The sequence below is a fragment of the Lissotriton vulgaris genome, chromosome 7 (assembly GCF_964263255.1).
Source record: "Lissotriton vulgaris chromosome 7, aLisVul1.2, whole genome shotgun sequence".
Classification (NCBI taxonomy): domain Eukaryota; kingdom Metazoa; phylum Chordata; class Amphibia; order Caudata; family Salamandridae; genus Lissotriton; species Lissotriton vulgaris.
Window position 1 is genome coordinate 1,439,642,012 of NC_141695.1, and position 13,456 is coordinate 1,439,655,467.

At 47.7% G+C, this 13,456-nt stretch overlaps 1 protein-coding gene across 2 annotated transcripts in view; it reads left to right on the forward strand.

Moving 5' to 3' along the window:
* Window positions 1–13,456, forward strand: part of L3MBTL1 (L3MBTL histone methyl-lysine binding protein 1) — a 408,694-nt gene that overhangs the window by 203,961 nt on the left and 191,277 nt on the right. For both annotated transcript variants that reach the window (XM_086932247.1, XM_086932248.1), the window contains exon 7: window positions 13,349–13,436. In XM_086932247.1, the coding sequence (XP_086788373.1) occupies window positions 13,349–13,436 (88 nt within the window). The remainder of the gene's footprint in view (window positions 1–13,348; window positions 13,437–13,456) is intronic.

Consider the following 13,456-nt stretch of genomic DNA (forward strand, 5'->3'; position numbering starts at 1 on the left):
ATGTTTAACCACACTGTCAAAGAAAATTCTTCTGGTGCAAGCACCTGAAGATTTTCTTTTAGAAGCAGAAATCTCAAACTCAATGGAAGACCTAACCTTACATCCTGAATATATTTTCTTTTTTTACTGTTTTGTTGAGTGTGTACAGTTTGTGAGCATCACAGTAACAATGTGAAAGCAACCTCTCTGTTAAGCTTGGTCTGCTTTCATATTTTTATCGATGCTCAGCAGGCAAAACTCTGTCCTGAAGCACACGTCCATGTGGGTGTGATACTGCTGGAAACAGGACAATCTCCTCTTATCAACTGTACTTTCCCTAGTAGATCCCTGCTTGGGGATCCCCACGGGACTATGAAGTGAGCCAGAAACCCACAACCTTTGCGCCACTGCCAACTTCACCCTCCAGATCAGCTTTGCTCCCTCAACATGTGCAGGCATTGGCATTGCCCGAAGCGCGGGCCCACCTGCAGTCGAACATAAAGTTCTCCACACACATTCAAGCATTACAGCCAACGGTGAGCAACCCCATCATTCTGTATGCATTGACAAGTTACCATGGATAATGGTGGATGATCAAAGCAGACCTAAGGCCCCACACCAAATGCTCAAGGAGCAGAGGCAAGCAGATATAAGATTTGGCTTAGCAGGCTTAATTACTACTTTTAAGCCCCATTTGAAGCAGATAATATGATTAAGAGGTCTCTCCAGATACATTTAGTATAGAGAGAAGCATTCAAGTTAGTCAAGAACCAAAGGGGAGGAGCTTCGCGGGCAAGCAAGATGGCCGCGTAAGCTCGGAGCTCCGGAGACCCTCCGATCCTCCACATAAATCCTGATGAGAATCCTGATCCGCGATAGTGGAATATTGTGGGTGAACGGTTGCTGAGGCGGGACTCGTTGTCCGATTCAAAATCCGACACTCCTAGGTGGAGTTACACTGTGTAGAAGATTCGAGCTACTGCCCGTGCGGTAGTCGACGACGGCGAAATTGTCGAACGGAAGCGGTGTGGTGTGAGAGTGACTACTCCGCTGGCCCAACGAAGCACGCGGAGTTGCGGAGTGGGACGGTGCTGATCAGCAACTGGTGTTCGCGGCGCCCGATAGTCGCATCGAAGAGCTGGTGTGGCCCCGGTGTGTGTTCCATTGTGCTGGTCCCCAAAACCATCATGGCGGGCAGAGGCGAGTCGGACAAGATGAGGGTCCGTGGGAGTAGGAAAACTACGTATTCCCAATCGAACAATATGGATCGCTACGCCCAGCAGAAGAGCTCGCCGTGTGCAGCCGCCCGGCCTAAGGACTCAATACGGGACGAGTCGCCTGACACGTCGGACCCGACACTCCGGGACGTCATGGGCGCCATCGCGGGCATCAAAACGGAGATGCATAAACAACATGAGGTCCTGACGCATAAAGTCGACACCCTGGCGATTGAGGTCAACTTGATTAGAGCCGACCTGGGCAAGACCAACGATAGGGTCAAATCGTTGGACATTAAAACCGCGAGCCTCACAACTGATGTATCGGACCTACAAACAGAGGTCCGAGACTTGAGATCGGCCAACGATCTTTTCGCGAGACGGCTGGATGATTTTTAAGGACGTGCCAGGCGACAGAACGTCCGAATCATCGGCGTACCAGAAGGGGCAGAGGACTCAGCCACCGATCTTTTCGTGGAAGACCTGATACAAACTCATCTGGCCCCTGCGGGCCTCAGCCGTTTCTTCTTAGTGGAACCAGCTCATAGACTGCCAGGGGGACGCCCGAATATGGGTGCCCCGCCGAGGCCCATTATAGCACGGCTGTTTAACTTCAGGGATCGGGATGCTATCCTGCAGGCTTCAAGAAGAGACGGGCCGCTTAAGTTCCAAAATGCGGACATAAACTTCTATCCGGACTTTACTCGGTCGGTACAGCGGCGGCGACAAAGCTTCACGGGGGTGAAGAGGCGACTCAGAGAACTGGGGATGAAGTACTCGATGATGTTCCCTGCGAAACTGCGCATTGAACATGATGGCCGTGCCATATTCTTTGATTTGCCTGAAGTGGTGAGCGAGTGGTTGGACACTTTGCCGCAGAGACATGATGAACGGAACATCGAGGAACAATCGGAGGGCGCCTCGGGAGGCCCTGAGCAACAGGAGTAGAGTCCATCTTCGGAACATTTTCGGACAATGGGACTGCTGGTGACAACCGGTATCACATTCTTACACTTTATAATGAATATCCTTCACTTGGTTATGGAGGGTGGCGGGGGTGCCTGCGTGATCTCCATTCTCCTCTAGGGTCTTTCTGTAGCGTAGTTTTCTGGGGCGACAGGCACACTGCTAGTTGGGGGGGCTAACTTAGTCTGATGCAGGGGTGCAGGGTGGGGGGTGGTTTGGTGGTTGGTTGTACGTTTTTTCCTTTTTTCCCTTTCTCTTCTCCAAGGCAATGTAAAAACTGTAATTCTTCTGGTTCTGTAACTATGATGCCTTCGGGACTGGCGAAGGCCCACAATTCTACGATGGGGGGTAGGAACCTAAAAGTATTGTGTTGGAATGTCAATGGGCTGGGGGATCGCATAAAGAGAGGTGTGGTTTTGCAACTGTTTAAAAGATGTATGCCCGACGTTATTTTGCTACAAGAGACACACTTGGTGGGGAACACGTGCCAAGCGCTTAACAGGAAGGGTTTCAAGATGGTGGCGCACTCAGGGTTCTCTTCGGGATCCCGGGGGGCGGGGATCATGGTGCGCGCGTCTCTCCCATTTGAGATTGACTCTAGTGTTGCCGATGAGAGGGGGCGGTACGTCGCCGTCTCGGGGAGATGGGAGGGACGGTTCCTGGTTCTGGTTTCGGTTTATGTTCCCCCTGGGTTGCAAAACAACACGTTTCAGGACATTGGGGGCGCCATTTTAGGTCTCCCTGAGGGTCTGCTTATTATAGGAGGGGATTTCAATGCAGTTTGTTCGGGGACCCTAGACAGACATCCACCCAGAGATCTCCGAGGTTCGCAATCCTGGCTTCCCGACTTCTTGGACACTATGGGACTTATTGACTGCTGGTGGCTCATGCACCCTACCCAGAGTCAATACTCATTCCACTCGGGGGCACACGGAAGCCTCTCCAGAATTGATTATGTTCTGGCTCTAGCGGCCCACGCATCGGCAGTCTCTGAGGCCCGATTACTGGCGAGGGGCATCTCAGACAATTTTCCGGTCTGGCTGTCCTTTAACATCGTGGCGACCGAGAGGGTGGTATCGGTTAATCCGTGATACTTCTGCAACCCCAAGACTCGTGGACTCATGGCTAGGGATATTGAGCTTTATTTCTCTGAAAACTCGGGGTCAGTTACATCGGCTATCTCCCTATGGGAGGCCTTTAAGACAGTCTTGAGGGGTGAGGTGTTCCCCCTTATAGCTGAGGTTCGGAGACGCAGGGTTGCGGATGTGGTGCGGATTGAATCTGAAATTGAAGATCTGGACTCCCAATTGGAAGTCGACCCGACACCGGACCTACTCCATGTTCTCTCACTTAAACAGTCAGAGTATCGAGCCACTGTTACCGATGCTGCCAAGGTCATGGGTAGAGAGCAACAGGGTAGGATCTATGATGTCGGGGACAAGGCGGGCAAACTCATCGCTTGGCTGGATAAAAAAGAGAGAGCCAGCCGTGTGGTGTTAGGAATCGGGTAGTCCCTTGTTTATGATCATGCCTTGTGATCACATGACTGGGAAGTAAAATAAAAGGTGGTCCTACCTTTAGCTCGATGCTTGATATCTGCCAGTGTTTGGATTTCTACCCTGGTTGTTGGCTGTCGTTTTGCTGCTGGATCGAGTTCTTCCCTGCTGATTTAATCCCTCATTCCTTTTGGGCTGTGTCCACCCCCCCTTTCTCACGGGCTCGTGAGAAAGTTTGCCGTTTTTTCCTTTCATTGAACTCTACAACCCCCGGCTTAGTTAGAAAGGTGTCCTGGGTTCCCTTCCCGTCCCGTTTTATTATCATTTTTCTGCCTTCTCCTTATTTTCATTTTTCACGTGTGTCCGGGGGCCCCCGCTCACACGAGCGTTGCATTAAGACATTTCTCTCGTTAGAGACAAGCAACGCGGAGTTCGAACGGAGAGCCAGCTGTTCCAGCGCGTCTTCGCTGGTACCGCTCTCCGCTTCGTTTTTTTGCGGAAGTGACGTTTCGGGTCACTCCGCGAAGGCAGCGCTGGGTTTGATTAGGACTCGGCTTGAGTTGTAATTGTGTCCACTGTTCCTTGTGGAAGAATCGAAGGGGTTTTTTAGGCGGTGTCCTTTTTTCCCCTTCTTGGCCATTATTCTTTATTTATTTTTATTTGGCTTAGCGACGACAGCGTCCTCTCCTCTCCTGCTTTTCACATTACCCGTATTGCAGGAACTGGAGTGCTGTGCCTATTTAACTGACTCCTATTCTTTACGAAGCAAAGCCTGCACAGTGATGCAGTAAGAGGGGATTGACTGTTTTCCAAGGCATGATCATGGAGGGTGGGTGGTTTATCTGTCAGAAGTGATATATGAAGGGATTGTTTTGTCTTTCCTATTACAGTGTGGTGTAGAAGCGTAAAGCAGGAGGGAGCTGTCTTCTTTTCGTCGCCAAGGGTGGAAGACTTGGTGTCTTTTCAACATTACCACCCTCTTTTCGGGTCCCCTGGTGCCCACATAGTGTTTGACCTGTGGGGGTCCACGGGGCTGGTAAAGGGGATTGGTGCATGCTACGTTCCTGCAGTGCTTGGGCCAGTGGGAATCTAACATGTGGTCCCGGAGGTGCTGGGGGAGGACGGCGTGACAGTCACCGACCCGAGTGCCATAGTCATGGCATTTGCAGACTATTTCGAGACCGTTTACACCTCGGTCTCCGACATGTCCGAGACTGACTCTGGGGAGCTCCTGGCAGAAACGGAGTTCCCGTGCCTATCGGAAGCGGAGCGGGATGACATGGATAGAGATATTACCGCCGATGAGATTGCCCTCGCAATACGTTTCCTGAGATCTGGCAAAGCGCCTGGCCTCAATGGAATACCAGTGGAGCTTTACAAGATTAAGCCTGATGCCATATCCCCGCCCCTGCGGAACATGTTCCTGGAGGCGTGGGAGACGGGCATGCTTCCCTTGGACCAGAGACTGGCCACCATTGTGGTCATTCATAAGGAAGGGAAGCCCAGAGACCTATGTCGATTGTATCGTCCCATCTCTCTGTTGAATGTTGAACCCAAGATTCTGGCCAAACTGCTTGCCAACCGTTTGGTTGGAGTGATTAGCGACTTGGTTCACCCGGACCAGTCGGGCTTTATTCCACACCGCAACACTGCCCTCAACCTCAGGAGACTACATGGGGCCCTCGCGAGGGTCCACACGCTTAAGGAGCCTGCCGTCTTGGCGTCTTTGGATGCTACGATGGCGTTTGCCTCCCTCGAGTGGAACTATCTGTGGGCAGTGTTGGCGAAGTTCGGATTTGGTCCGGAATTCATAGGGTGGGTCAAGCTCCTGTACGCTAGCCCGCTTGCCAACGTAACGGTTAATGGTCGTGTATCTGCGTCCTTTGCTCTCCGCAGAGGCACCAGGCAGGGTTGCCCCCTGTCGCCCCTGTTGTTTGCATTGGCGCTTGAACCGCTGGCGGCGTGGCTGCGACTCCACCCGGATATAAACGGAATACGCTGGTCCCCTGGATTCGAGGACCGTGTGTCGCTGTATGCAGACGACATCTTGCTATATCTCACCTCTCCTTGTAAGTCACTCATCGTGGTGTGTGCTGTGCTACGTCTTTTTGGTCGGCACTCTGGCCTGGTTATTAATTGGTCGAAGTCACACCTATACGTGCTGAGAGGTGGGACACCTCGGCTTCCAAGGGAATGCAACATACAGGTCGCGTGGCAGGGATTCAAATACTTGGGGATCTATATTTCAACGGATCCCAAGGCACGCTACACGAATAACTTGCTCCCCCCTCTCGCACGTCTCCGACGTGACGTAGAGGGATGGCGGAAGCTCCCGCTTTCCCTGCCCGGGCGTGCAGCATTGTTTAAAATGATGTCCCTGCCAAGATTCCTGTATGCTCTCCAAAATACCCAGGATCCGGTCCCATCCAGTTACTTTAGGGAGGTTGAGGGTTTGCAGCGGGCCCTTCTCTGGGACGGCAGGCCACGCATCGCTATTACGAAGCTTACGCTCCCATGGTATGACATCCGGAGATATTATTGGGCTTCTCAGCTGGCGGCCCTTAATCACGGCCTCTACGGTCCAGCAGTAAGTCCAGGTTATGCCATAGATCGGTGGCTCCTGGATGACGGGAAGTATCATAGAGCGCTATACTCGAGATCTCTGGATGGTAGGATGTCGGGGCCGACGAAGATAGCTGTACATATATGGCGTGCAATCACAAAGTCACAGGGGTGGAAGGGTAGGCTTACGATGGCAACTCCTCTCTTTGAATCTGAAATACTGGGCAAATTATGGCACACGAAGGGATTCGACAGGTGGGACATGATAGGCATATCCAAGATGGAAGATATGACTGTGAAAGGGGAGATAAAGTCCTTCACTCTTTTACAGACAGAGTTCCAATATTTCCGGTACGCCCAATTGCGTCATGCCATACTAGCAGTGATGCCGGAGGGCGAGAAGATCGCTGAGTCTTCCCCGTTGGAGGACAGGGTGCTGGACGGCCATATGCCGGACAGTGCCATTTCCTTAATATTCAAAAAACTCATCAATGTCCGTACGGACCTCCTCCTTGGGGTGAGAGACCAGTGGGTGCGTGATGGGATTGAGCTGGATGATGAAGACTGGCAATATGCAGTGTCCTCCCCCAAGGAGGTTGCGATCCCGGACAGGTTGCGGCTGGTTCAATTAAAGATTCTCCATAGAGTGTATGTGACGGGTCCCAGGCTGATACACATGGGTCATTCAGTGGACGGCCTCTGCAGGCGTGGCTGTGGTGCATTGGCCACCTTCATGCATATTATCTGGGAGTGCCAGGTGGTCGCCTCCTATTGGAGGCGTGTACATATGATCATGAGCGAGGTGACTGGGGTAGACGTGATGGCAGAGGCCCGGCGCTGCCTCCTGAATGTGTGGGGTCCTACTGATTATAATAGTGCACAAACACAATGGGTCACCTTGGGGAACATGGTCGCAAAATGAGATATTGCTCAGATGTGGGGTGCTGTTACAGCCCCAAAGGTGGTACAGTGGAAGGCCAACATGGATTGGTGCATGTTCCGAGATAAGACGGTGTACATGGCCAGGGGTAAACCCAAAAAGTGGCAGAAGATATGGGGGGCCTGGAACGAGTATAGGGGTGATATTTGCCTGCCGCCTGACACCGCCCCCCTGGAAGAACGAATGTCCCCGTAGCCTATGGCTCCAACATACGTCCTATTAGCCCCTCCTTGGCCTTTCAACTGGTGCTGATCTTATTGTTTTTATGCTATTGGGCCTAGCTTTTCCTATGATCGGGCTCTGTTACACAAATGTTTAATTGCCTTGTCTCCTAGCACTAGTTTGGCGCTTTTCCCTTTTTCATCTTAGTTATTTTTCAAAAATATTAAAAAAAAACCTCTGTACGATTTGGTAATATGCTCACTGTACACCAGCCGATTGACCGATAATATGCTGCCTAGCCTCCGGGATGTAAGGCTAAATAGCTGTGTGCACTGATTTGAAAATAAAGGTTTTCCAAAAATTTAAAAAAAAAAAAAAAAGTTAGTCAAGAACCTCCCTTACACCAGAAGTGATGACAACCATGACACAGCGGTTGAAGCCCGAACACTCTCTTCAACACCCAAATAAATGCGAACTACAAAAGATTCCAACTACAACATGCAAGCAAAGAAAGGGAGAAGCCATTGATTATTTTGTTGAACGGCTGCATGAGATGGCCAGTGCATGCACCCACAACAACACTGACAAAAGAAGTACAGGCCCAAATAATAGGGATACAGGTCATCCATGCTGCGATGGCTTATCCTGACAGAACCCGGGATGAAACTATAGTACATGCTGTTGCTCGCTTGCCCACATGAATTATCCAACAACAAAGCCAAATGCATGGAGGTGGCAATCGTGAGAATTTATGTCAAAGAAGACCCAACCCTCCCCTAAAGATGAAGGAGGAAATTGTAACAGCAATTCAAAGAAAAGCCTGTCAAGGACAATGTCAATATAGCATAACACACCCCACTCCTGTGCAAATTGTGTGGTGGAGCCACAAAACATATAAAATGTTTCATCAGAAGGGAAGACATGCTTCAATTGTCACAAGCTAAATCATGTATCGCGAGTATGCAGGGGCTGGGGGTGAGACCAGAAAAAACCCAGGTCAATGCTACCGCTCGCCAAGTATGGACTGTTACGGACAGTGATAATAATCTAACACAACCACACCCAGAGAGTGTGGGTAAATATGAATCAAGAGAGGAAGAAGAAGACATCTTCCTAATTCATGATAGAAAAATAGCAAATTCGTGATGACCTCAGCCCATGTGTGAAATAGAACTGTGATGCATACCTTTCAACACACTCATTGATATTGTGGCATCTGCGAATATCTTGGACTATGGGCAATTTCAAACTCTGCATCACGCCCAAACATCTATGCATATAGAGGCACCTCACCACTGCCCATAGCGGGAACTTGTTAGAAGGTAGTACGACATAAGGCCAGAGAACTAGTTGTGAAGTTTTACGTTACCCCTGAAAGGGGCAGAAGCATGCAGAGCTGCCACACTGCGGAAGACCTAGGATTGCTCTTCTTACGACACCAAGTCCATGCAGGTCAAACAGAAAGTATTCTCAGAGACTTTGAACACCTAATCATGGGCTTGAGTTTTTAAATGGCTACACCTTCAAAATGCATTGAGACACAACGATAAAATCAACAGTACTGCCTTCCACACAGGCGAGTGACATTTCACCTGTGTCCCAAGAACAGGAGCGCAAGTGACTAGAGGGAATGGATGTAAAAGATAATGTCGTGGACTGAACTTCATGGGTATCACCCATGGTTGATGTTCCCAAGCCCAATGAACCTGGATGAGTCTGCTTATGTACATACACAATGCTACCTAATCGAGCTATCAAGGGTAAGCGCCCCATCACTCCGAACATGGCCAGAATATTTGCAGACCTCACAGGGCTACATTTGTTCTCAAAGGTTGTCTTAATGTGAGACACCATCAACTACTCCTTGACCTGGCCACCCGATACATCAATAGTTTCTATATTCACCTATGACTCCGAAGATATAAACAACTAAATTTTGGCATCTCGTCTGAGGCAGAAGTCTTTCTGAACGCAGTGAAGAAAACTCTATCAGTGTTGGAGGGTGCAATAAACATATGTAGCAACATCTTACTTTACTCCCTAACCATTGAAGATCACCATCCATACGTGAGAGCCACACTCCGTCATCTCTCAGCCTGTGACCTCATGCTACACTAGAAAAAGTGTTAATTCTTCGTAAACCACATGAAATTCTTTGGCTACTGCATCGCAAAAGACTGTTTGAAAATAGATCAAAATAAGTTGCATTATATCAAGAATGCTCCAGCCCCTACCTCAGCCACTGAAATCATTCACTTCCTTCGCATGGCCAATTACTGCAGCCGGTTTGTCCCAAAACTGGCTACTCTGACAGAACCGCTATGTGCACTCACAAAGGGATTCTCGAGCTGGGAATGGGGAAAGGCCCATTAGCGAGCTAACCAGAAAATCAAAGATGCTTTGCTTCATGACATGATCTTTCCTACTTCAACCGAATGAAAAAGACAGAACTTATTGTAAATGCCTGCCCGGTAGGGCTAAGAACAGTTCTAGTACAAGAATGCAGAAGAGGCCAATGGGCACCCATGCATTTGCCAATAGTGCATTGACTGATGTAGAAACTCACTAAGCCCAGATCGAAAGAGAAGCATTGGCTAGTCAATGGGGGTGTTCTTATTTTCATCTCTACTTCTATGGTGGGAACTTCAAAGTCTTTACTGACCACAAGCAACTAGTATTTCCAGCAGGCCGTAGAGAATTGTGAAGTGGGTGATGGAATTGCAATACGATCTATAAGTGAAATACTGTCCTGACACTGATAACCCTGCTGACATTTCGCCACGGTATCGGAGGCCAGCAGGGAGTTCTTCTGGCCAGCAGTCAGATTCCACAGATGAATAAGTGAATATGGTCACCTGCACAGCCTGCCTGAAGGTACTCAGATGAAGTAGATTACCCCGGAAACCAACTTACAAAAAGCAAAACAAACATTACGCCAACACACCTGGAAGACATTCAGTAGTAAGTTGAAGATGTTTGACAGCCTATCAAGGGAGAACAACTCTAATGAACCTGAGATGAGCTAAGTTCCACCAAAGAGGGACTAATACTCCACGGCCACCAATTAGTGATACCCCGAACACTCAAGAGTATTGTGGTGTCTCTTACTCAACAAGGACACCATTGAATTGCTAAGACTAAAGCACAGCTTTGTGAAAAGCTGTGGTTCCCAGGAATGGACCAGGCCTAGCGACTACTGTTAGTGAATGCAACGCCTGTCAGCCACACAGTGAGGAAGATTGCCAGGCTCCTATCATCACAGAAGACTCATGTCTGAACCCATGAACTAATGTTAATGCAGACTTGGGTAGCTTCCCAGATGGGAATCATTATCAATGAACACTCCAAATGTCCCATAGTGGAGCTAGTGACTTCAACTGCCTTTGAACATGGAAAGCCAAAACTGAAAAAAGTGTTTGCTGCCTATGATTTGCTCCAAGAAATGAGAACTGGCTATGGACACACCTTACATTGGAATGACTTTCAAGAATACCTTTGACAACTTAATGATAATCATTGTAAGATAACATCTCAATGACCACAAGCAAATGGAGATGTCAAATGCTTCGTGCAGATTATAAACAAAGCCCTCAGGATAAGCAGTTAACATGGAGCGGACCACAAATGGTCCCTCGATTACATGCTGAGAGCCTACAAGAACACACCTCACATTGTCAACAAGTTCACGCCCGCTGTTTAAATGTTTGGGTGAGTTCTGAATGACTCCATCCCAGCAGCATCTAGATGGGAAATAACATGCTTTAATGTCCAGTAAAGTCAATTACGTTGAGAGAAAAATAATGATGACGTTATGCAATGTTGACGAGCTCTAACAGAATGTTAAAGGAACATGACCAGGTGCTGCTGAAAGATAGACATCCTGGGTGCAAGTTCCACACCCACTATGAACGAGGCTTCTGGTCTGTAGCAGCTGTAAAAGGTACAATAGTCACAGCCCAGGGAGGAGCAGAGTTAATGGTTCAAAATATTTCCTAGTTTCAAAAGATCCTGCCTACGAAGGATGTCTCATATGGATCACCAGAGTACTCAGGAGGTAGAGGAAAAGACTTTCTGAGGACAAGGAAGGGAGGACAACTGGAGTGCTTATTACCAACTCGCTTGGCGACTCAAATGGAGGCAAAGAAGATCCAAGCAAGTCCCCAAGACAAGCCATTTGGAAGTCAGCCACCTCAGTCAGCTACCTCACCCAGGGGTTGAGAAACCCTCACACCCATGGCACCATTACGACCTGACAATCAACCCTGCCCCAAGCCAGGGGCTGTGCAATTATGCATGGTCCCCGAACTCCTGGAAGAAAATTGTTCGAGGTATAAGAACAATCCAAAGTATTGAGGGATGTAGTGAGCCACCCGGCTTGCTACGAAAGATGGCATCACGCAGCACACACTCTGTGACCGTTGCAACCAACGGTATATATAAATGGATGTGAGATGCTTTTGGCCCTTTCCAGACTAGAACTGATGCTTGAGAGTGTCTCATTTGCAGCTTCCCTTACGTGTGTTTGCCAGGCCTCAAATTGCCCTTCCACAATAACCTTGAAAGATTGAACAAAGGACACGCATGATAAGCATGACCATGGGAAGCACATTATGAAATTAGTCTATGGACTGGGGCATCTAACATAGGTCCTTGAGTGCTACTTCCTTTCCAGAATTTCAGAATATCCACATGAAATTGTTTACATAGGCCCTCAATACAAGCTGTGGTCAAACGAAGCAGAAGCAGATGTAGTGGCTACTGGGCAACAGATTTATGTGTCCCCCTTGACACATGCTACTGGACCTGAACCTCTCCGTTACAGTTGTCCCTGTGCATTGCCTGTGCGAACTCTGCATGCGATTATTATGAGCTTGTCTGTACATATCTTTCACTCAAATTATAAAAATATCAACTCGCTAGAAGGGAATGCCTTTGGAAGAAGCTGATTTCGCCATGTGCATGTGTGTTTCAGTGTTGGAAGTCATACAAAGAAATGAAGCTGCATATATTGACAAAATCCATAAACAATCCCAGCCTGTTAAAATTAGATTGTGAAAGTAATTCATTTACTAAAAAAGACAGATTGCTGAACAATACATGAGTAATGGACATTAAGAACAACATTTTCTTGTTTGTAAAAGACGAATGCATTTGAACTTTAACAAAATTACTTCATATTCAATTCCAACAAAAGAATAACATTTGAAATACGATGTAAAAGGAGCACTTTTTTGTTTTCTGTTTCTACCTATTTGAGTTTTTTCTATTACCCTCCATTTAAGTGTTAGTTAACCCATTGAATTTTTTAATTAAAATATAACAAATGTATATTCTGGTAAAACATGGAATTACTAAAGTTAAATGTTCTTGAATCGTCAGGGGCAGGGTATCGAAAAAATTTGCTTCAGAGGTGATTCCTCTGATTGTACTAAAGTGAGGTGCGTATTAGTTACAGTGAACTAAAGCAATGCAGCTAAAATGTTTGGAAAGATCTCTTTAGAACAGGATTTAGGTTTCGTTTTCTAAAAGTCTGTCTCATTTTTTGTACACAATAATATTTCTCATTGATTGCTCAATTCGTTCAAGCCATGATTAAGGAAGGGCCTGATTTAGATTTTGGCAAATTGGTTATCGGTCACAACGGGGAAGGATATCCTGTTCCCCGAAATCTAAATCAGGCCCTAAGGGCCTGATTGTGAACTTGGAGGGCAGGATTACTCACTCACCAACGTGATGATATCCTGTCCGCCAATTTACAATTCCATAATATCCTATGGAACCTGTAGTACGGCGATGGGATATTGGTTACGTTTGTAACGGAGTATCCCATCCCCCAAGTTCTTAATCAGGCCCTAAGTTACTACAAGCTAAACTGCCCAGAGAAAAAGCCACTAACAATCAGTAGGTCAATATTGGAGCCTTTTTTGGCAAAGATACATCTGCTATCATTTAAAAGACACTGATGTGTGTTTTCTTATGTGTTTATTGGTACGAAAACAAATGTTATTTTTTTTTGCGTTCCACAGGAGGACAAGCAAGAAGACAGAAAGAACACGGGTGGTGATGCAACTGTTAGCAACACTGAGAGTGAAGAGTGGAGCATGAACCAACACGGTGAGAAACTAGTTTGTACC